Source organism: Simochromis diagramma, unplaced genomic scaffold (assembly GCF_900408965.1).
Source record: "Simochromis diagramma unplaced genomic scaffold, fSimDia1.1 OVJJ01000320.1, whole genome shotgun sequence".
Classification (NCBI taxonomy): Eukaryota; Metazoa; Chordata; class Actinopteri; order Cichliformes; family Cichlidae; genus Simochromis; species Simochromis diagramma.
Genome location: NW_024386773.1, coordinates 3,281,136 through 3,306,625, shown reverse-complemented (window position 1 = coordinate 3,306,625; position 25,490 = coordinate 3,281,136). Strand labels below are relative to the sequence as shown.

Sequence of the window (25,490 nt, the reverse complement as noted above, 5' to 3'; positions counted from 1 at the left end):
CCCTGCCTGCCTGCTTCAAGTCCTCTACCATAATCCCTGTCCCCAAGAAACCTAGGATCACTGGACTAAATGACTACAGACCCGTGGCTCTGACATCTGTGGTCATGAAGTCATTTGAGCGCCTAGTTCTCTCCCATCTCAAGACCCTCACGGCCCCCCTCCTGGATCCCCTACAGTTTGCATATAGAGCCAACAGGTCTGTAGACGACGCCATCAACATGGCCCTACACTTCATCCTTCAGCATCTGGACTCCCCAGGAACCTACGCCAGGATCCTGTTTGTGGACTTCAGCTCTGCCTTCAACACCATCCTTCCAGACCATCTCCGAGGCAAGCTTTCCCAGATGAATGTGCCTGATCCCATCTGCCGGTGGATCACTGACTTCCTGACGGACAGGAAGCAGCATGTGAGGCTGGGAAAGAATGTCTCGGACTCCCGGACCATCAGCACCGGCTCCCCTCAGGGCTGTGTTCTTTCTCCTCTGCTCTTCTCCCTGTACACCAACTGCTGCACCTCCACCCACCAGTCTGTCAAGCTAATCAAGTTTGCAGATGACACCACCGTTATTGGGCTCATCTCGGACGGGGATGAGTCTGCCTACAGGAGGGAGGTTGAACGTCTGGTGTCCTGGTGCAGCCACAACAACCTGGTGCTGAATGCCCAGAAGACAGTGGAGATTATTGTGGACTTCAGGAAGCACACAGCCCCACTCCCCCCCATCATCCTGACTGACACCCCCATCACCTCTGTGGACTCATTCCGCTTCCTGGGTACCACCATCACCCAGGACCTGAAGTGGGAGCCCACCATCACCTCCGTCATCAAGAAAGCCCAGCAGAGGATGTACTTCCTGAGGCAGCTGAAGAAATTCAACCTGCCAACACGGACGATGATGCAGTTCTACACTGCAATCATCGAGTCCATCCTCACCTCCTCCATCACTGTGTGGTACGCTGGAGCCACTATCAGGGACAAACAGAGACTGCAGCGTGTTGTGCGCTCTGCTGAGAAGGTGATTGGCTGCAGACTCCCATCCCTGCAGGACCTGTACACCTCCAGGACACTGCGGCGTGCAGCTCGGATCTCAGCTGACCCTTCCCACCCTGGACACAGTCTGTTTGACCTGCTCCCCTCAGGCAGGAGGCTCCGGTCCATTCGCACCAGAACCTCTCGCCATAAGAACAGTTTCTTCCCCTCTGCTGTTGGACACATGAACAATAAACATATGACTGTCCCCGCCACTATCACATGACCCTACGCTGTGTCACTGCATCATTCCATGTTTGGCACTGATCAACACCTGCACTAATGTATATATCTTTCTACGTAGCACTCTTAATTCTTATTCCCATGTATATATCTCATGTATATCTCATGCACATATCTTTCTACGTAGCACTTTTAATTCTTATTCTTATTTTTATATCTTTATGACACTATGTTTGCACTGAAGCACCGCAGCAATTTCCTAATGTTGTAAACCTGCTCAACATTTGGCAATAAACCCCTTTCTGATTCTGATTCTGATTCTGACCCTGTTTGGTATCATCTCAGGTTTGTTATTTAGTTTTCCCAGTTTAGGTTTCTTCAGTTATTTGTCATCCCTCATTTGCCTGTTTTGCCACTACGCCACTTTGTAAATAGACATCACTAGCATTATCATCTACTGCCTGCATTTTGGGTCCTTTCTCCCTCCAACACCACACGGCTCGCCTCGGCAGCCGTGACAGTACGAACCGGCCACAATGGACCCAGCAGCATTCAACCTGCCCGAGGAGCTCCGGGAGGATATTATTTACTCGGTGGACAAATTAATTAATGTATGGCTGGAGCACGAGGTGAGAAGGTTTCGCCAAGCCATAGCTAATCGGCTACAGTGCTTGGTTTCTGGTCTCCCCTGGTTGCTCAGCTCACTTCACCCACTCGCACAGAATTTCATCCTGAACGAGCTTCGTCTCCACCCCCCGGCTGCTACCATCCACCCTGCAACTCATGCTTCACTGCCCGGCCTGACGGCAGATGTTCTGCCCAGCCCGTCAACCCAGCCTTCAAGAGGGAAACGGCGCTCACGCTGTCGACACTCCTCACCACAGTCGGACCTAGGGATTTCAGAGTGGCCGGCTGTGGTGAGTGGACAGGACAATATTATTGGTCTGAACTGTGGGACTGTATGGGGATCACTATGCAGTGTAAACACTGTTCTCATATTTATTATGTTGAATATTGTTATAAGGTGGAGTGGTGGTTAGCCCTCCTGCCCCACAGCAAAAAGATCCTGGGTTCAATCTGGCTGCAGCCTTTCTGTGTGGATTTTGAATGTTCTTGCTGTGTCTGCATGGGTTTGCTCTGTGTACTGCAGCTTCCCACAGCCCAAAAACATGCATAGTGTTAGGTCAATTGGAGAGTCCAAATTGCCCATAGATGTGAATGTGAGTGTGTACAGTGAATGTCTCTCGATGTGTTACCCCTGTGACAGATTGGTGACCTGTCCATGGTTGTACCCGCTTGGCTGTTGAGATCGTTAACCCTTAATTGGGTAAGTGTAAGACAATGCCTGGAATACTGTTATACAGATATACTGTACACTGTGTTCTCACCAAAGCAGTACTCATGTAGAGGAACATGTCTGTATACTGGCTCCAAAACCACACATGAATCTAAATATACAGTTACAGCTGGTCATATATGTTATGATGTGGTAGATAATGTGCAGGTAAATCAAAAGAAAGACAGAAAAATAAATGGCAGAGTGCCACACTGTTTCCCTTATATACAACGATATACAGTAATGTCTGTGTAACTACACATAGTCAGTGCAGGCTGCAGAAATTGGGGACTAACCATGTAACATTATAAGGACCTGGGCTTATTCAAATCCACAGCTTTAAATATGTTGTTAACCATGGATGTTTTCAGTCACTCGTATATTTACGAAGGCACGCAAGAGACTGTGCTGTGTGTATGAGTGTGTGTGTGTGTACATTTGAACAGTGCTATGTGTTATTTTCATAACTTCTTGCCCTAAGCCTGCACAAATTGCAAATTTCCTCTGCTCTTATGAGAAATCAGTTTCACATTGTTCAGATTTTCCATCCTTTTAATATTATTTCTGACTCCTTTTATATACTTTAACCACTGTCACATTTAAGATGCTTTTAAAATGCCATCGGCCCTTTAACTTAATATCAGCTGAATAAACTCATTTGTTTCAGAAGACTTACTTGTAAAACTCCACTACAGAAGTTAATTCAGCAGAAAACAAGTCATAAATAAAGTTTTGGTGTGGGATGTTAAAATACCCGGATTGGTACTACAAGACTGCGATGGATTAAAGTAAGAAAATGGCCTACCGTAAGATCATTCATTTACTGGACTGGACTGGCGAGTTCAAAAGCAACACTTGTTGAGGTGGGCGAGTTTACTCAGCGGAGCTCCCAGTGAATCTGATCAAACTATTTCTGAATCAAAAGCCTAGTTCTCAGTGACATTTATGGAATTTTACGTGACTACTGCAAAGCTTTTGTTTGGTAATTTCTAGTAAGTTCATCTGGTTGAACTAGATGAAGTCCAGACTGACTATGACTTGCCTCTTCAAAGGATTTCAGAGATTTTGCCTCTGAGTCTTAAAACACTCAATCTTTAGAACTGAAAATCTGGTAGTGACTGGAACTGTTTGTTCCAAACATGATTAGCTACCCCCAGGTTATTTCAAAGTTCTTTGATAAATGGGAACGGAATGTGTCTGCCATGTTTTGCACGAATCCTCATTGCACACAATTGAGAATCACAATAATGCAACACAAATCTACAAAAATACTGAACTTTGTATTTTTTACTTTAAACAAATCTTTGTGGTTTAGCGTTTTGTTTATCCAATAATAAACTAAACTCTTAAGTATGACTTTGCTGGTACAGTTTTATCGTTTGTTTGTTTTTTTTTTGTTTTTTTACTGAATGGAACACAAATGTAATACATCAAAGAAAGAACATAATATCAATCAAGAGTCAAAACACACACAATACTGATTACATCTGTTCAAGTTTTTGTTATTATGGAAAATTTTAGGACAAAATAAGGAACTGAAAACGTGGATATAATTAGCATTTCACATGATAGATTTTTCTTATTCTTTATTACAAATTGTGTCATCTGTAGCTAAATTATGTATGGGAAGTTACTAGCATTTAAGCTCCACAGCTTAAAAGGCATTACATTTTGGAATAAGTATAGTATATCAGATACATTTTGGTCCAGTTGTCACATACTGATGCATAATAGGGATCCCACTGAATTACTTAACGAGTATGTTGCGGGTATAACATTTTTCAGCATATCTCACAGAGTGCAGCAGAAACCCCTCTACATCCTAAATCAACACAGTGAGACCTTGGACACATTTCTTCCACTCATGATGCCACTGTTCTAGCACTTTTAAAGTTAAAAAAAAGTCTGTTGCATGTGAAAAACGTTTGCCTTCTGACACAGTAAAAGTTCAGAAAGGGTATATTTTAACCCAAAGAATGACCTTTTCCTAAGCCTTTCTCAGTTTTTGTACCTTAACATAACTACAAGAGTAGACTACGAAAAGTAAAATCAAAACAAAACTAGATAATTAAAAACAAAGTTTTAGACACGGGGATGCCTTCTGGGTTTGGATTTTATACCACAAACTCCACTGAGTTCCTCGTTTGGACTTTTGTTCATTTTTATACTACTTCTTTTGACAAGATTTTACTATGCATAATGAGAAATTACACTAACGTGTCCTTAACAAGCAGCATAAGCGATGTGTATGGGCTGAGAGAGTATTGGATTGCAGCTTGCTCTGCCAGCTGCCTGTTACATACAGTGGCTTGCAAAAGTATTTGGACCCCTTAAACTTTCCCACATTTTGTCACATTACAGCCACAAACATGAATCAATTTTATTGGAATTCCACGTGAAAGACCGATACAAAGTGGTGTACATGTGAGAAGTGGAACGAAAATCATACATGATTCCAAACATTTTTTACAAATAAATAACTGCAAAGTGGGGTGTGTGTAATTATTCAGCCCCCTTTGATCTGAGTGCAGTCCTATAGGCATTGCCTGATGAGTGCTAATGACTAAATAGAGTGCACCTGTGTGTAATCTAATGTCAGTACAAATACAGGTGCTCTCTGACGGCCTCAGAGGTTGTCTAAGAGAATATTGGGAGCAACAACACCATGAAGTCCCAGACAGGTCAGGAATAAAGTTATTGAGAAATTTAAAGGAGGCTTAGGCTACAAAAAGATTTCCCAAGCCTTGAACATCCCACGGAGCGCTGTTCAAGCGATCATTCAGGAATGGAAGGAGTATGGCACAACTGTAAACCTACCAAGACAAGGCCGTCCACCTAAACTCACAGGCCGAACAAGGAGAGCGCTGATCAGAAATGCAGCCAAGAGGCCCATGGTGACTCTGGACGAGCTGCAGAGATCTACAGCTCAGGTGGGGGAATCTGTCCATAGGACAACTATTAGTCGTGCACTGCACAACGTTGTGCAGTGCACGACTAATAGTTGTCCTATGGACAGATTCCCCCACCTTTATGGAAGAGTGGCAAGAAGAAAGCCATTGTTAACAGAAAACCATAAGAAGTCCCGTTTGCAGTTTGCCACAAGCCATGTCGGGGACACAGCAAACATGTGGAAGAAGGTGCTCTGGTCAGATGAGACCAAAATGGAGCTTTTTGGCCAAAATGCAAAACGCTATGTGTGGCGGAAAACTAACACTGCACATCACTCTGAACACACCACATCCCCACTGTCAAATATGGGGGTGGCAGCATCATGCTCTGGGGGTGCTTCTCTTCAGCAGGGACAGGGAAGCTGGTCAGAGTTGATGGGAAGATGGATGGAGCCAAATACAGGGCAATCTTGGAAGAAAACCTCTTGGAGTCTGCAAAAGACTTGAGACTGGGGCGGAGGTTCACCTTCCAGCAGGACAACGACCCTAAACATAAAGCCAGGGCAACAATGGAATGGTTTAAAACAAAACATATCCATGTGTTAGAATGGCCCAGTCAAAGTCCAGATCTAAATCCAATCGAGAATCTGTGGCAAGATCTGAAAACTGCTGTTCACAAACGCTGTCCATCTAATCTGACTGAGCTGGAGCTGTTTTGCAAAGAAGAATGGGCAAGAATTTCAGTCTCCAGATGTGCAAAGCTGGTAGAGACATACCCTAAAATACTGGCAGCTGTAATTGCAGCAAAAGGTGGTTCTACAAACTATTGACTCAGGGGGCTGAATAATTACACACACCCCACTTTGCAGTTATCTATTTGTAAAGAATGTTTGGAATCATGTATGATTTTCGTTCCACTTCTCACGTGTACACCACTTTGTATTGGTCTTTCACGTGGAATTCCAATAAAATTGATTCATGTTTGTGGCTGTAATGTGACAAAATGTGGAAAAGTTCAAGGGGGCCGAATACTTTTGCAAGCCACTGTATGCCTGACTATGAGATAATAAGACAGAAGAAAAGGGTCAGTGCTTTCTTTTCTCGTTGAACAACTCCTATGAATCCAAACCACCCATGACTCTCTCTATATATATATACATATATATAGTGGGATGGACTGTAATTTTGTTCTATTTATTATTTTTTTGTCATTCAGTTTAAACGTGTTTAAAATCCTGCAGTTCCAACAGAAGCTCTAAATGTATGTAGTATCAGTGTAAAATAATAAGATGCATGTAATGCAGGGAACATGATAGAAGATACTCTGATGATTGCAGTTCTGTCTGTAATATTGTAGGATATTTACCTATATATATATATAAGGCATCTTGTAATGACTGTTATTATAAACTGATACTGTTTAAATATAACTGAATTCTGTTGATGAAAATGAACTAATTAGGGCTCAAATGGTTGAATCCTGCACTAAAATCATCTTTGTGTGAATAAGAAGTCTCGACTTAGGTTACCCCAGATCACACTACTGTTTGTCACATTAACTCACCATGTGGTTGTGGGTGTCATCCTGTGTGTGCTCTCCCTCCTCCTCTTCTTCATCTTCCTCCTCCTCTTCAGCTTCGCTGTTCTGTCTCTGCTCATCCTCATCTTCAAGCTCTGAACTTGATTCCTCCCCTCCCTGCCATGCCTCCTCACTCTTGCATTCCTCTGTATTGATCAAATCTGCATGAACGCGAACACACACAAGAAACCCAAACGTGAGATGGACATGTCGCAACTGCAACTGCGAAAACTGTAGATCAGATTTTACAAATGCAGATGATCCATGTCTTTGAGGAAAGAAAACACGGCCGTCCTCACGGGGTAATCTGATTTGAAAATAGGCCTCATGGAATAATAAAGAAAGAATGGAAATTCAATCCAGAATGAAGGAGTAATTTTTGTTTGCTTTGCTTTTTTTGCAGGATAACAGTTCAATGGTCTTAGTCAGGCAAGTGCTATTGTTACTACCCCTCTTGCAGTAAAACTGTAAGAGAAACACAAACATTTAATTCTGTACTAAAAGCCTTGAACATCAGAACATATCTTTAAAGAGTTCTAATGGCTGAAGCCTCAGAAATCCCACATAAACTCAGGACTGTGGAATATGTCTATTGGCCTTTCCATTAAAAGCTTGTAGACAGAAGAGTGTTTCATAGTTAGGAAAAACAGAGAGAATACTGTCAGCATTAAAGTTCAAGTTCAACTTCATTTGGGCACTTGACTAGTGTTGTTTCAGTGCTGTAGCAAGCCAAGATCTTAGCTATGTGGTACTTAATCATACAAACTTTTTTTCCTGTGGTCCCTGTGTGCTTTCTTTATTTGTTCAGAAGCAACATTTCGTCTTACCAATAGATTTTATTTATAGTTTATTTTACACAACACTTACTCAAGTCAAAAACACTCTGGAAGAGGTAAGCATTATTGCCAAACTATCAAATCAAGAGACATCTTCATGTAAGTACAGAAAGTGAGTAAGCATCAGTAATCTCGTTAAAACAAATGGATTATGGTTCCAGCCATCCTTAGCAACTTTCCTCTTGTGCATAGGCCGAATCTATGGAAAAGAGCAAAAGCAGGCTTCAGAATTGTTTGGCAAAGTTTCAAAGGTGGGCTGCCATTCAGAAATCTGGAATCAGGCAACACAGACACACACTAACATTTTTGTGTTTCTAAAGCTGCATCCCAGACTCCTCGTACGGATACAAGTCAACTGTTTCTGATTTCTTCTCATCTTGGACTTGCTTGCTTGTGCCTTTGTATTTCTTACGTTTTTTTTATTTTTTATTTTTTATTTTTATTATTATTATTTTTTTATAGTCAGTATTGTAATCACATTTTGGTACAGTTTTTACTGCAGTGATTAGTCCTTTTGACCAATTCGGTCCTTTTAACGATTCTTTGTTCATGTTTTTTTCTCTCTAAAGTTTTACAATATAAATAGTTTTATAAGGCCGATGGTTATTTTATTGACACTTACAATTACTTTGTTTAGTTGAGCGGTGAAGTAGAAAATCGTTTATAAGGCTTTGATTTATACTGTATGCATGGCCTAGTGAGGTTATTTCAAAATAACATATGATGTTGATTCAAAGCATTCAACTTGTGTTTGTTGGCTATCCACTGAAATTCTCAATATGAAGTCCAAGGAGAGGTTGATGCCAGGGAAGGAGCCAATTCTTAGGCTGAAAACACAAAATGGACTATCAGGAAGATAGCAAAAAACTTTACATTTGGCCAGATTAACAATGTGATACATTTTAAAGGAGAAAGAATTCACTGGCCAGCTCAGTGAGACCAGAAAGCCTAAAAGACCACAGAAGACAACTGAAGTGGATGATCAAAGAATTTCCTTTCCCTTTCCTCTTTCCTCAGTTAAGAAAAACCCTTCACAACACCTACTCAAGTCAAAAACAGTCTTGAGGGTGAAGGCATTGTTGTCTCCAATGAGAATTCAGCTTTAAATACAGAGGGTTTACAACAAGCTGCAAACTGCTGGTTATGCAGAAGAAAAAGCCTTCACACCCCAGAGACAAAAACAAACAAAAAAAAACATGTTTGGACAGATGAAACCAAGAATCATGGGAAGAGAAAAGTATGGAGAAGGGAAAAAAAACATCTCATGATCATAAGCATAGAGGATACAATTTTCTGGAAGTGAATCACTAGATTTTATGATTGGAGTAACAGGATGAATTCTGAAGTGTACAAGGCTATACGCTCAACTCAAATCCAGCCAAACGCTGGAAAACTGAAATGGACAGCACTTCACAATACAAACGAAAAATGACCAAACGCAGAAAAACGAGAAGGTGGAAAGAGGTGAGTGAGGAAAACAAACACAAACAAACTGGGGCCATGCGTTGTGTGGAGCTCCCTGTAGTCTAGGCCTATTTAAGCTTAACTAAGCGAGGGTTAGTTAGAGGGATCCAGTCCTAACCATAACCATACAAAAAAGGAACGATTCAAATGCTGTGATTACTCTGGAAGTAGAAAAAGTCCCATTACATCTGACTTCCACCACTGCTCCCTTCACAAAACTGTGGCTGCCAGGAAAATATTTTTATTTGTTTTACTAATTCTGATTCCTGAAGAGGACAGACTCCAAGGTTGGTTGGAAACACCAAAAAGCAAACAAACAAACAAACTGTGCTGTAACCTTGATACTGGTGATCTTGAGCAGCTTTCTCAGTAAGCACACAAATATTACTGAATTTAATGGCCCCTCATATAATATGTGTATGGAAATGTTCTTATGATGTGAAAAAAAAATGACTCTGCATGCAAAATTGCTCAGTTTTATGACACGTGCACACCGGCCAATTTTTGTCTGACCACCATGTGTATGTTAATAAATAAGACTCATTTTAAATCAGCAGGCTCATGCTCGCTGGCTCCAGTCTGCATACTATTTGTTTACAGCTAGACCCCCTTTGCTCTATACAAGAAACAAGTTTGCTTGGAGGTGAAGTGGAAACAATGTTGATATAAGAGAAAAGGCTGCACTAAGACACAAAAGAAAGAAGAAAAATAACAGATACTAGAAACAAATAATGGTTTCCAAGGTTCAAGGAAGACCTATACAGTTCAATGACTGATTTTACTCAGCTAGTGCAAAATCACAGGGACAAAGTCAAGGCCCCTTGAAAATGAGGTAATTGTTTGCATTTGTTTAGTTGACCATTACTATTTTACTACTGTTTAACTCTGATTATCATAATCAGAGTGTGCACTGGTTTTGTAGAGTTCCAGTTCCTTGAATGATTCCATTTATAATGTAAGGTATGTATGTGTGTGGGGTGGGGGTGTCACCTGTGGCAGCTATGTGTGGGTCTTCTGTGATCTGCTCCAGTCTGCCCAGCAAAGCCTCGATGTTGGCTTTAATCTGAGTCAACTCTGACTTTATCGCCTGAAGCTCTGTGCCTTTCACTGCTGATAGAGAGACACAGACAAACATAGACAGAGATGAAGAAACAGAAACAGAGGGGAGGGAGGTGAGAGGGGATGTAAGTGTCCATGTCCTGATTGATAAGCCTGCAAAGAAAGCAGTGGATCCACACACTTTTAAACACTCTCTATTGTTTAAATTATCTTTTTCCTTTTATGACAGTAACATCTCTTTCATTTTTGATCCTATTTTGAAGCTTCATTTGCGCCTTTTTTCCTTTAAAAAAGTGCCCCCCCTAAACTTTTAGATTCTCTTTGATTTGATCTCATATCTCATATTTCTAAGCAGACAATACAAAACTTTTGCTAAGCTCCTTTAATGAAAGCTGGACGTCTGCACTTTAGTCACATCCTGATCGTTTGATTTAAAATCCATGGCGGTGATGTACAACGACAAAACTGTACAAGAAATGTGTCACTGTCTCCAAAGTTATGGCCCTGGCTACATCAGGTCCCTCTTCTGATCGCTTTGATGGAAATCCGTAAATATATTTTGATCTTCATCATGTGCTAGTCAAAAACTTGATGTGTTAGCAGCACCGGAGATAAAGTCAGGGGATCACCAAGAACATCTGGAGTCGCGTGTTGGGATTCATGAGCATCTGTGCCAGATTTTATGACATTACAGACAAATATCCTGCTGTGGATCAAAGTGATGAATTACAGTCTTATTCAGTAAATGTTAAACTTTTTCATCTTTTTCTTTAATCAAAGTACTCTGATGTATTTCTCTGAAACTTAATAGATTTTTCTGATCAAATGGATGAAAGCTTGTCTGTGTTTTGAAGATAGAAATGTGAGGAAATCTACTCAAGTTTTATACTATTTCTATTTAGCCTTCCATTTTCCCCTTTAACTCTACCAGCGTACCTCTTGTGTCCTCACTTCTGCCCCCGTCCTTCTTTTCTGGTCTTTTACTCTGTTGTCCTGGCCTTTTCTTTTAGTTTTACATTGTATTTGTATTTGTATTACATTGTATTAAAATTCTAGTTTTGTGTGCCTCTTTTTTAAAGCACTTTGTGACTCTTGTTTGTGAAAAATACTGTATAAATAGATCATTTTTTCTTTCCTTGCTTGCATTACCTTGCTGAGCCGTGCCTCCCTGAATAAGGTTAAATGCAGACAATTTGGTTCTCTCAGCCAAAGTTTATTATTACTGTAATGTAGTAGTGACAACCTCACCCTCTTTGTTTAATCCTATTAAACCTATAGGGCAATTCAATTTTTGTTTTCAACTTTGAATTTCGACAGACGCTTTGTCTGGAAAAATGCTCCCTTTATTATTCCTACAATAAAGATATCAAAGGCAATTGAACAGATAAGTACACATCCAAAATCCAAAAGATGAAGAAGACAGCTGAACCCTTTGATGACCTTTCAGTGACCTTACACACACACACAGCCTCACACACAAAGACAAACCTTGAGATAAGAGGTCTGCCAGAAGCTAGTAATAAATCGACACATCGCTGCAGTGACTTGGCATTAGTTTCTCTTTACCACTTATCACGACCTCTAGGGAAGATCTGTTTTTTACAGCATACAGAATCACCAAGATAAAAGTTTTCAGCTCTAATGGGTGTTTTGCCTTTGATGGCTGTTAAGATTGTAAAAATTTCACCAGAAGCAACTGGACACAAGCTGCACTCAAGCTGTGTATGTTGCTGTAAGGACTGGGGAAAAAGACACTTTTTCTTTTAAGTAGACAAGATGGCTTGTCGTGCAGAAATCGATGATTGGATTAATGAAATTAAATTGTTACCAGGACTTCATGTCTTCACTCTTTCCACCCTTCTCCCTCGCACACAAACCCAAGAATCCCCCCGCCTTTTACAGCTTGTCTGTTCATTACAAGTTATACATGCAGGCATAACCCGAAGCCTTATCACACAGGCTCTTTTAGAAGGTTGCTCTGACTCTAGACCCCAGGCGATAAAAGACCTGGCAGTCTTTCGTTGCCTGCTTGTGCTGCCATGGCTTTTTGCCTTATTCCATCTCTGGTATTAGACACTGGTGTCTGACACTTTTATTTTGGTCTTACATTTATTCTACTGAAGACTTTATGAACAATCACTAAAACTCTGACTTTTTCTCTCTGACTAACTTATGTATACCTTTTTGATCTTTAAGCTCGAATAAGCACAAGCTCAATTCAATAGAAAGAATCGACCCGAGCAACGCAGTTTCTGCTACATTAATGCTGCCCTATCTGGAGAATTGTTATTTTGTTGTCCAGCACATGAGATTCCTTTCACACTTAAAGAGTCTAATTTTGATTAATGAATTTATTAGAGTTATTTGACTTCAAACAAAAGGGACCCAGAATCTGCCTTTAATATCTCCCAGCCCACACACTGTGACGTCAGCTCAAGCCAACATTCAGCTATTCCACATTGTTCAACCCACGCCTGGCGCCTGCTGAATTCTGGAGAGTGTCACCTCTTTGGACGGCTGTTTGAGAAGAACCAGAACCAAAAAAACAACTCTGGATCCAATTCATGACTGTACCACGAAGGTAATGATGTACCATTCCTTTCTATGACAAAGACCCGCTGAAATATGAATTTGATTTAATTAGTTTCCTGTAGAATTTTGCTCATATAAACCCGCTAACCCTTAAGGCTGCAAGAGAATTGGGTATTCTAACATGGTACTGTAACATGGCGGAACTGAAAATAAAACATTATGTGTTATTATCCTCACAAAACATTAAGTTAATAAAAGAAGAACTGTTTTTTTATAGTTACAGTGATAACTTAATAATATGAGTGTATTATTATTTATTTAAGTATTCTCTTAAAGCCGCAGGAAACAGAAATAAACTGAATACTATAAAAGAAAAAAGAAAAAGGCCACATGTAGCTGTATGTAACAGCATTTTTTTTATTTATTTCATAGAACAAAATCATTTTTGTATGAAGCTACATGACTATATATATTTTAAATGTGATACTGGCATTTATTGTATTTGATGCAATAAATTAATTTTGACTATGCTTTTGAATTTAAATGCACAGATAATATTCTTGAAGGTGGTCAACAGTGAGCAGGAAAACAAAAGATACTACAATTTCAAACCGATGATAACTTCTTTATTTTAAAAATGGGGGGAAAGGGTTTAGTAAAGTTCTTTGGACACAGAAGTCGCTGAAGTTCATATCACTTCTATCTACAACTAAGACTTCTGAATTCCTAACTTAATCCAAGGTTTGTTAAAATGTCAAAGCTAAAGTCAAAACGCTAAAACGGGTCCATCTGTTTCCCATTTCCATGCTGGAGGGAAGTATCTTCAAGGCAGCGCTGTGATGGATGTGACCATGCTAATGCTTTGTCTATGATAGTTTTAATATTTAAAAAAAAAAAAAAAAAAAAACCTTTCCATGTATTAGTTTTTGGAAATGATTATTTTGGTCTTATTCGGCGTATACATAGATGACTCTTCACAAAAGCTTATCGCAGCTTGAAAGGTAAAATCTTCAATTCCTCAAAAAAATCTTTAAAGATTGCATGAAATGTGCTAAATTGTTATGGAAGTGAGTAATAATGGTTAAAGTATCCACTAAAACAACTAAAACTCATCTTTTTGGAGTTGTATTTGGTTAACATTAACTACTTTACTGCTCTGGTATCTTTTTTGTCGTGAAGCACTTCATGATCTCTGTCTTGAAAACTGCTATATAAATAAAAATTTACTTACTTAATGCTTAGAATGCAAAACAGGATACACAAATCTAAAGTAAAAAAGCAAGAAAACCAAGATTTATTTTTTTAAAGAGAAGAATACACATCATGTAAATACAAATCTAAAAGCTGGGCCGTTACTAGATAATTATTTAATTATCCTTTATTAACAATTTTAAAAAACAAATATTCAAAAGTAAAAAAAAGTAAAAAAAAAAAGTTTTATTAAGGCAATTTTATTTATATAGTGTATTTCATTACACTCAATATGCTTATGTCCTCATGTGGGTTGTGTTAAAGCTGAGGTCCCTTGACGGTGAAGCAGGATCATCTTTAGATTTAAGTCTTGATTTGGAACAGACAGAAGAGCCCCCAGCTCAAGCTCTAAGGCTGCAAACATTTCTCCTATGTAGCTCGGGGCCAGACCCAGATAAGTTACGAAAGTGATCAGCAAAATAAAATTCAAAAATAAATCCCAAAATATACAGTACATAGGAACACTGTAGAGAAGCCAGGACTGGTTATTCTACTCATTCTAACTTCATTCTGAATTGGAGGCAAGAAAGATAATTTTTTCATATTTAGCCCAGAAAAGAGGTAGCAGATGTAGTCTCCAAAGCAAATAAAAGCATGAATGGCTTTTTCTAAATGGGAGTATGAAAACGAGCGGTAATAGCGGTAGTAAATATTAATAGTCAAATTAAAATCATGTGAAATATAAAAATGTCATACCGTTGACCATAGGTCCAGTTGTTTAAGGATGTCCTGTGTAACTGCAAGCACAACTTAGTTCATATCAGCGAGCATTAGGCCAAAAAAACTGTTCTGATATCCCCAAAAAATCTGCAGTTAAAAAAGGCTTTTGTTTATTCTCTTCAAAACAATTTGCAATGTAAGTTTAATGAATACACAGAAAGACACTTAAATCTGTGACATGTAAATTGCTTTGTGAGCTCTACGTAGACTGAAAAATTCAGGGAGCTGACAGGGCCTCTGCATAATGTGTTTAGAATCTGAATATGCCTTCAATTCATGTGATGGGCAACTGGTTAAAAAAAGGAAAGAAAAAAACAAGAGAAAAAACAAGAGAGAGACAATAATTAACCTGATGTTTTGGCCTTCCAATGTCATGTAAAAGCAGGGCTTGAAAGATAGATGAAGAGGAGGTTTGAGACAGGGTGGAGCTGGTTAGAAATTAAACCAGAAGAGATAATGAATAAGAGAAAAGCAATAAATATATGTAGTCAGAAGGAAAATGTTTGGTGACAGAGCTGTGTGTTTTTCCTAAAATCAATATCACTGACAATTTGAGTATTTAACAATTTATATGTACAGAATTGTATATCAATATATGTACGTGCATATTTACTTTCTAAAAATGTTGATATTTATTTTTACTTCTACTTGGAAAAGTAAACAGTGACAAACTAAAGTCAACACATCAGACTTTAATGGTGGATTAATGTGGTGTAGGTACTGCAATGCTTTACAACAGCTTCTTGTAAAGCAAAACTGGCTGATGGTTCATTTGTACACGTTGAAACTCACATCTTTGTTTGTTGCCATTGCTGGTTGGGAGGATGGAGGCGTTACACGCCAGCAGTTTGACAGGCAGAGACTTGACCCGTCGTACGAGGGGTACAGCCACTCTCGGGCGTTTGACTGGCACCACACGTGGAACAGGAGACACTCTGCCACGGTACTCAAACAACCTGCGAAGAGGAAGGTGAGGGGAGACAGAAAGAATGAGAAGGAAGCAGGGGCATCAAAGTAAAGGAGGGTTGAAAAGGAGGGAAACAAGAGGAAATGTTGAGATAGGAGAATAGAGGTCAAATAAGGAGGCAATGTTTTGAAAATGATGTTGTGTACCAGCATGCTAAAAAAAAACTACATTTATCTTTAGCTGAATCTATGAAAAATGCCAAAGATGAAACAGTTTGACAGCATAAAATAGTATTTTTGCATAAAACCTGGGATACCTCGCTACTGTGTGTTGAGTGTCACTGAAAAATTTGAGAAAACTGGACAAGTGGAAGATAAAAAAAGAAGATGGAAGCTTTAGATGTTGTATTATCGCTTATATTCTTTTGATTTTTTTTTTTTTAGATATTTATTGGTGTATGTGTGTGTGTTGTATCTTTTATTTTTTGTGTATCCTTTATTTCATGTGCTGAACTTTGGTCAAATTTATTGTTTTAAATGTGCTTTATAAATAAAAATTTGCCTTAGAATGTACTGGGAGCCTAAAATAAACTATCTGACAGATAGCTATCTGTACAATGCAGTGGAGGCTCTCTCATGGTTTATGGCTTCATTTCACCTAGTGGTGTGGGGAAGCTTGTCAAAATTGATGGAATTACAAATTCAGAAAAGTATGATCATATTTGTATCCACCATCTGGAAAGCATGACAACAGCTTCAATTTTTAATATGACAATGATCCCAAATACGCTGCAGTACAGTACAAGTATACCTGGATAGAAAAATACACAACATCTGTCATGGACTGGCCTCCGCAGAGCCTTGACCCCGACAGCCTTACTGAAGCAGTGTGGGATTGGATATGTGGATGTGTCTGGAAACTTGCTCTACTTAATCAAGATATTTCCCCTAAACTTTGCTTGCTTAAAAAGACAAAAACAAACCTACATTCAAGTAAACAATTTATGCAAAAAAAACCCCCAAAAACTGACAGTAAAGCTGAGAATGTCTGGCTTTGTGACTGTGCTGCTCCCAGCTATACGTAAAAATCACCCAAACAATACCAAGGTTTAATGGCCAACATTTATTAGGTTCCTGGCTTTTTTAGTACTTCCATTGGCAACTGCTCAGCAAAGAATCAACAACAACTATTAAGGTATTCTATTAGCCTTGTAACTTCTCAGCAGAGCTTTTGGGAAAAACATCTGTTGCAAATGGTTTACTTGGATTTTATGAGGATAAACACTTTGAAAAAAGACTTTATTACTATTGTGGAAAAACAATATTTTTGATCTTTCTGTGTGGAACTTCTGGTAGTTAACCCCTGTGGCTTTAACACAGTGATTTAGTAATGTTTTGAGCCTTTAGTAATTTCAAAGCTTGGCATTTGTGTTTTATTGAGCATGACATCTAAATAAAAGTGGTTTAGAGATTCTAAGGCAAAATAATTTACGCAGGCATCATTTTATCATTTTATGATAGAGTCCACAGAAAGAGCCAGAGGAAAAATGTCTTTTTTGAAATCCAACATATGAGCCTCATTTTCTTGTGGTACACCCTGATGACAGTCTGCTGATGGCTTAAATAAATTTATGAACTTCATGTTTCACAAGTTTAAAAAATATATGCAAAGTTATGTTGCCAAAGTAATACAATTGGGTTACATTACAGTTCAGCCAAACATCAATCTGTAATAAATTAAACCTTTTGAAACATTTTCAATTTTAAATCTCAGTTGTGTTTGAACATGTTGCTGCAAATAAAAGAAACATGAGCTCATGCTGTGAAACTGCTGAGGCAATTCAATAAACATCAAATGTCTTTAAACAAATTGGAATAAGCAGAATAAGCTGAGGAGCAGAAATGAATTACGACGGCCCAAACAAGTTGATTCTTAATTATGAATTGTAAAATAGTTTTGAAATAACTTCATTTAGCAATATCTGCCACTGGTTATTTATTTGGCAAAGATTAGCAACAACCAGGCTAATGTAAGGACAGAATGTCAGTTAAACGGACGATCGTGGCTCAAGAGTTGGGAGGTCGCCTTGTAATCGGAAGGTTGCCGGTTCGAGCCCCGGCTTGGACAGTCTCGGTCGTTGTGTCCTTGGGCAAGACACTTCACCCGTTGCCTACTGGTGGTGGTCAGAGGGCCCGGTGGCGCCAGTGTCCAGCAGCCTCGCCTCTGTCAGTGCGCCCCAAGGTGGCTGTGGCTACAATGTAGCTTGCCATCACCAGTGTGTGTATGGGTGGATGACTGGATGTGTAAAACGCTTTGGGGTCCTTAGGGACTAGTAAAGCGCTATTCAAATACAGGCAATTTACTATTTAAAGCCAGTGAGTCTTTTATCGCATAAAAAGGTAAACATTTACATATTTTCTATATCTGCTTGAGAGCCATCATCTCTTACTGAGGTTTTAAATTTTGTTGCGCTAGCTAATGGTAAGAAAGCCTGGCCATGTTGAACTTGTTTTGTGGGTTCAGGTGTAGTCCACAACCTTAAGCAGCTTTACAAATTATAATGAGAAAAGGCCAGCCCTTATTAAGTGCATTAATTAGGAGAAACAGATAAATAATCTATTACATACATTTATTTTACTGTTTTTTAATATATTTGTATTTATTTTACTCCCATCCCAAAGAACCTGAGATTAAAAGCAAAAGATGTGACTGCCAGCTCTAACGATCTCTGTAGCTGAATAAAAAGCAGGAACTCAACAGTTGCTTGTTTAATGTATTTTCAACACAGGAAACTTTTTCGGAGCTGCTGTGATTTAGCATCGCTGAGAAGAATGAATAATTTAAAGAGTAATAAATTTATAAAACTATGCAGATTTCTATAATGCAATCTCAACAACATAATCCCATTCTGCGTAACACACTGATTTACTTTAAATGGTAAGAATGTGGCCATCTCTTCTGTTTGTGGGAGAGCAATGAACTACTACAATTTAACGTCCCAAGTCTGAAAAAGGGTTCCAGGAACCTCAGGTCAGAGTACATATTTGGGCACAGTTAAAAAGTTAACTGCTTAAATCAAAATCTTTATTTATTTGGTTATTCAATTCAGGTCATGAAAAATAATGACATTTTTAGAAACCTTCTGGATTATGGTGATTTAATTCAACCACTCTGGGAACAATGACCTCCATTTGGTTTTACTACATTATGTGCTATCCTGCACAGGATATGCTGCTAAGCCTGCAGTTTGAAACTTTTTGGACAAGCAACATCATTTTTTGGTCCGTTTTCAGTAATACGCCCAAACAAAGTCCATAACTTCTAGATTTACACACTCCTGGAAGTTGTTCAGATATTAGATAAACTGAGATTTTTGCAGATAGCAATAAAACTGTAAAGTCAAAGAGCTGATAATCATCGCACATAATTTGTCCAGATGGCATGGCGATTTCCTCCCCTAACTTAATAAAAACCATGAAATGGTAAATCATATTGTGTAATATGAAAACATAATACCACCATTAAAGCAAAGCTGTTCTGCTGGGCCACGCAAACCCCAGCAGAAAAAGTCCCTGATCCCCTGATTTACTGTAAAGATCATACTTTAGGAGGTTGGATAAACTTTGATCCCAGCTCAGGTGATGTAGGGTCATGAGTTTCAAAATAAATAAGATACAGTAAAAAGAATGGGGAAAAAGACAACAGCAGAAGCATTCTCTCTCATAGAGTCCATTTTTGATATAGAGGTAGATCCACTTAACTCAGATTTTTCAATTTTAAGGTCATCGTATTTTATTTCACATGTGCACAGCCTCAGCCTGAACACTCTTAAGCTATAAAAATACTTATAGCCTGGACTGTTTATAATATTTTTACAGTTAAAAATGTGAGTGAAAAAGTGAGATTGACACATGGGATGGGTGTAAATCAGTGCTGAGGTCTGTGGCCCAGCTGGTCAGCATGTTTCACCAACTGTTAACAAAATGTGTCTGCCCACTTGAGCTCAGAAAAAAATCTACAACCATGGTTTCGAAGCTGGAGGGACTGAAATGGGTTTGAGAACCCAAATTGTGGACAAAAGGTGAGTGGGTGCAAACTATTGATTTGTTTTCTTCGCAGGGTGGTTGAACACTGGGAATACGACTGTAAACATCTGGAAGTAATTCTGCGTAGCAGTGCTGTTCTTTGGAAAGCTTTTGAAATAAGCCAGTTAAGGTGGCTGATACCTGATTAAGAATGGGACATGGATGCATCCGTGTGGAGGCGCATCTTACCCGCCCTTTCCCAAGTCTGCCAACACGACAATCCAGTCTGGAGCAAGTGTCACATAAAAGAAGTAATAGATGGAATATTGCACATTACCAATATTAGACAAAAAAAAACTCACTGATGTAATGCTTTATTTGTAAATACACAATACAATCAAGTTGTTGTGTGTGCAATGATCCTAAACTTGTAACAGTAAACAAGGCCAGGTTCATGAAGCAATGTTTTTGCCAGTTTGGCCTGGAATAACTTGGCTCACATCAATCCCCATCAAACATTATTTGGGATAAGGCTATGAGCCTGTTCCCAACTTTTGAAATGATCTTGTAGCTAAATGAAAGCACATTACTGCAGAAAGGTTTCAAAATCTTGTGCTAATCTTTTCCAGAGCAATGAATTATTATAACAGCATATGAATGTCCTATGAATGTAGCTTTAACATCTTCACCAGCCACACAAGGGTGTTCACAAACCTTTGGCCATAAATTCTCTGTTGTTCCTATGCTCTGATTTTTAGCAAAGAAAGCCACAATTAATTAGAGTGACGCTGTCTTTTGTTTTGTTTTGTTTTTTTAAATCTAGTTTTTAATTTTAAAAGAGGATATCTGTTGACAGTAGATTTCTACACTGCGTGAGGCTCACAGCTGGTGTGGCAGAGATGTACAGAGAAGTTTTTTTTTCATTTGTTTATTGTTAAGACCATGACTTGTGCATGCGTAGTAAGTGTGAGCATACACTTCACTGACTTTGCTGTGGGTGTAAATACATGAATCGGTTTCTTCCTGATTAGCTTTAAACGTGTATAGGGTCTACAATTGGGAAGTCATTAAATATGTGTGTTCTTTAAATATTGTCCTAATAGTATATACAAGTATTAAATAAGTTGTAGGAAGCAACCACTTCGTTCTACAATTCTGACATACTTGTCTTTTAAATAAATTGGCAATGTGAGAGTCATGCTGTGGTAATCCTTGGATGAGGTGCTTATTTAATTTCAAACTGATGGTGCGTGTAAATGATCTTTCAAGCCTAAACCACAGAAACTGGTTTACGCTGGGTTCACAGGATTGCATATGCTATCCACACAAATGCCATTAATCCTTTATGGCATGCTTAATGAAATAAATTTAGACACTTTTTCGCAAGTGACAGTATATTGGAACATGACAAGAAATAAATAATAACTATTATCTACCAAACTGGATAGTGACATTTCTAGGATGTGTGTTCCAGTTTCTTTGTGAACACATACAATATTTACCTCAGCTAGTCTTCCAACAGAAAGGGGGTTAGAGTCATAGTCTCCATGTCTGACCTAGTTTTCAGGCCACATGTTGTTTTTGTCTCTCTTTCTCCTGTTTTTCCTCTGTCTGCGTGGGTGGAGCTCACCTGGGCTCCCGCCCTTGGCCCACGCACCTGGTGTAATCAACCACTTGCCACGGATCTGTCTGATTGCATTCTTTGCCCAAGCCACTATTTAAGATGGTGGTTCAGTGGGCTTCTTTGCTGGATTGCTGAGTAACCTCAATTCCCTGGACCTGCTTCCCGACCTGTTTTCCCTGAAGTCTGGCAATGTGGTGTGGTGTGGAAACGCGACAACGGACAAAGGAGTGGAGTGTGGAGAGTGAGAGCGTGGAGTGTGATTTTTGGACCCGTTTCCCTTCCTTCCCTGGAAATCCTTAACCCTTCGCACTGAATATAGTTTCACCTGGTGATTGTGTAAATAAAATTGTGACTTTTCTTTCTAACCCCGCTGGTCTGCACCTCAGTTCATTCCGTCCTTGTGACATCAAATCAACCTACTAGAGCTTACAGTTTAGTCTTTCCTATATATAGGAATTTTATCTTTTCATAAAACATATTTACACTCCTAATAATTTGGTGAAAGAATAAGATGGTAGAAAGATGCTTATTTTCTCTACTACCTCTTCTGAGTTAATTTTTATATACTTTTGATATTAAATATTCTCCAAATATTGTTAGTTGCCCTGCAGGTTAGAACGCTCTCCTTGTAACTCTCTGATTTTGAGTGTGCATATGCCATAACCAATGTTGGGTGTAACACATTACAAAGCAACATTACATTACAGTTATATTTACGTATACTGTAGCAAACAGTTGTGGTCAAAAGTCATATACTTACTGACATTTCAAACTTGTTCACCCAGTTCTTCTTTTCTAATGTCATTAAAGATGTCTGCTGTACAATCATACCACCCTGGACTACAAACAAAATAACTTCAGAGGTGGCAAAAGTAGAGATACTTAAGTAAAAGAACATTTTTGAAAAAATTAAAAGCTGAAGTACTCAATCAACTTCTTAACTTAAAGTAATAAATAATAAAAAGTACAGACTCGGAAATGTACTCCAAGTATGAAAATAAAAAGGAGCACTTTAAAGGACAATTCTACCAGCTATTTTTGTCATGTGCTATATTAATTCAGTACACAATAATATGAAATGAATATGAAAGTTATTCCAATCTAAATTCTAATTTTCATGAATGTACTCAGTTTAAATCTGTTATGTAGGACACAGTGAAAAACAATTTAAAAATACCTTAATTTTCTGTTGCCTACATTGTAGAGTTGATTTCGCCTCCACAGTTAAACAGGAAAATGAGTACAGTCAGGAGTTAAAGTGGGATTCAGCAGGTAGGGGAACACAAAGATTGGTTGTAGTGGCGATAATTTCCATTGACAGTTCCAGTGTACAAGCTTTAATCAGCTGACTCGTGCTGCTTTGAGGTTTACCTTCTTTATAGTTTTACACAAATGAATTCAAACCCAATGCTTCACAAGCTGTCTTAGCTGATTTCGATTCTCTAAACTGGAGATGGGGTGAAAGCAGTCAGCCTTTGAGGGGGTGGAAATTTGATATTACTTGACAAATTTGAAACTGTGTGGGTGATTATTAGAAGTGGAAATTGTATGGATAAAGGAATACATGCCAATATATAATGTAGCACCAATTCACAATAACAGCTGTGTTAAGGCATTTCAAATCACAATGTAAAGATCCCACAACGTTAGATGGAAACTATCTGAAAAGTCCTTATGAGCATGCACTTGGCAATACTGGCAAAGAAGATCTCCCTTCTCACAGAAAGTGACCTCCAACAGTCACAGACAGGGCCCTAACCCAGCCATCTGCTGTGACATGACATGCAGCCATAACATATAAATGCAATGCAAGTATATACAGGCAAGAGGGGAAGAAATGCTTAGTGCATCATGGATCAAGTCCACCAGGAGCCAAAGCCTATAGCAGCATAACTAAGGGATGGCTCAGGGCTAGCTGACCTAACCATAAGCTTTAATAAAAAAACAAAGTTTAACGCGGAAGGTGTCTGGTGTCTGAACCCAAATTATGAACTGCTCCACAGGCTTTCAGGCTTGCCTTTTAAAGAAAGAAAATTATAATAGCTGTAGGCTATACTTTCCAATATGCTTCTAGCAGCTCCAAGAACCACAAGTAAGCATGTACTCTAAGAGCGAATTGCTCTATTGGGATAATCTGACACTAAACAGCAGTGGCGTGCGGTAACTTTTACAGAAAGGCAAACAGATCTTTTTCTGTCACCCAAATAGTGAAAGAAAGGGTTTGCATGGGTTACAGGAAGCATCCCAAGGCAAGAAATTCCCACACTAGCCCACATTTTAGCCATGTGTTCAAACACCCCTGAGAGCAAAATTCTCAGTTCACTCTTTGTTTAGAGGCAAACTTTAGTGGAATTGTGATGTATAAGAGGATTAATAAACGCAACTGGTCTTCTTCTCTGGGAGACGGAGAAACCTCAATTACCCCCACTTCACTCCATTAGACTTTTGTTTCAAACTGTTAGCATGACCATCTTGAAACACGAATGCTTGGTACCACAAGCTTCAAAAACCTCAACATATAATGACACCGAATAACCCCCTGTTGTTTTAGTGATTTTCTTTCCTCTGGGTAAATGCAAAGATTGTATTCTTTGATTGGATACAGATACTATTTTAACATCTAGTGTCATCTGGATCCATTATCATAGATTCTTCTCACCAAGCAAATTCTGTTTTCTGTTCTGCTCACACATGTAGTTGTTGAAAGTTGAAAGAGGAAAAGCCTCCCTGCTTGCTGAGTTACTAAGATTAGTGAATATGCTTAATATGGTCTGATCTCATATTGTCACAATTATATGTAAATACAGTGTCATTACACGCGAACGGCTGTAATTTTCGTGCCTTTTAATGCAGTTTCGTCATCACTCAGTAAAGTCTGGAAAAAATTATATGAACCCTTCAATTTAGTGATTCGTAGAACAGAACCTAGTTTAGCAGCCACCACTTTCAAAGGACTTTCAAAGGATTTTTCCTGATGCTGTTTGCAGAACCTTGAAAAATGACAAGAAGAAATTTTAGACCATTTCCCTTCCAAAAAAGTATTTCAATTCATCACTATTTCTGGCATATCCTTTTAAAGCTTTCCTCTCTAGGACATATCTGGAGTCAGATCATCAACAGATCAATTTTTCTTCTTTTTTCCTGTGTGCTTTGTTTTTCTTTCTTTCTTTTTCTGTCTTGGTGCATCATAAAACTATCCCAAACGTCAGGTCACAAACAGCTTCACCATCACCACCTTCAGCCATTGTATGGCGTGGAAGCCTTGAGGTAGCAAATGAAGTACAACAGCTCCGATGACGTTTCGTTAATGGTGTGCACTTCATTTTTTTATTTTTGTCTTGAAGTGTTGTGGAACCTTTAGTCTTTGTAAAACTGATATATCTTTCACTCGTGGTATCCTTTATTTTAAAGCTTAAAAAACACAAAAACAAGAAAGATTTTGCAATTTGCAAATTGTAGAGGTTTCTGCTTTTTCTTTTTTTTTTTTTTTTAGCTGTTTTTCATGTCTTTTAGGATTATTTATTGTGCTTTTGATGAGAATAACAACAGTATTAAATTTCTTGCATGTCAAGAACAATTCTTCCTTCAATGTCCTTTGGAAATTGAGATTGGGGATGGTTCACACCAGATCAAATACAGCAGACACATCAAGGGCCATCTCTACAACCCACACTTTAAATTTTATTTCCTTAAATGGAATACCTGCCTCCAAATAACTTTTAAAGAGGTTGTTATCACTTACATTCACTTTTTTCCAGGGTGGACTGAAAGTGATTGCTCAGACTTTTCAATAAAATGAAAAAAGGTTCCAGTTTTTTTAGGATTGTTACTTATCCTGCCTATTCCAAATTTTCTTTTTTTCATAAAACTTTATTTATTCTTTTCAACAAGAAAAAAGCAGCAAAACCAAACAAAAGCCAAAAATATGTAAACATTTTATTTTAAAGGCCTTAACACTAATGAAAATCATTTCAGACATACATGACTGGAACAACAATTAGCTTAGAGTCTGAGGAATTCCTGGAGTAGAGATGAAGTTATTTTTCTTTTAACCACAAC

The 25,490-nt window shown here is 38.6% G+C and overlaps 1 protein-coding gene and 1 long non-coding RNA gene across 4 annotated transcripts in view; one reads left to right on the top strand and one right to left on the bottom strand.

Annotated features, from left to right (window-relative positions):
* Positions 1-25,490, bottom strand: part of raly (RALY heterogeneous nuclear ribonucleoprotein) — a 113,265-nt gene that overhangs the window by 7,839 nt on the left and 79,936 nt on the right. The window contains exons 6-8 of one of the 3 annotated variants that reach the window (XM_040003795.1): positions 15,668-15,831; positions 10,304-10,423; positions 6,999-7,174 (exon numbers count right to left, since the gene is read on the bottom strand). In XM_040003795.1, the coding sequence (XP_039859729.1) occupies positions 6,999-7,174; positions 10,304-10,423; positions 15,668-15,831 (460 nt within the window). The remainder of the gene's footprint in view (positions 1-6,998; positions 7,175-10,303; positions 10,424-15,667; positions 15,832-25,490) is intronic. The other 2 variants (XM_040003805.1, XM_040003815.1) reach the window with 2 other exon arrangements.
* On the top strand, positions 12,759-21,016 carry LOC120716325. Its single transcript, XR_005691869.1, has 3 exons — positions 12,759-12,953; positions 15,699-15,845; positions 19,902-21,016. It is a non-coding gene; the product is annotated as an uncharacterized LOC120716325 (long non-coding RNA).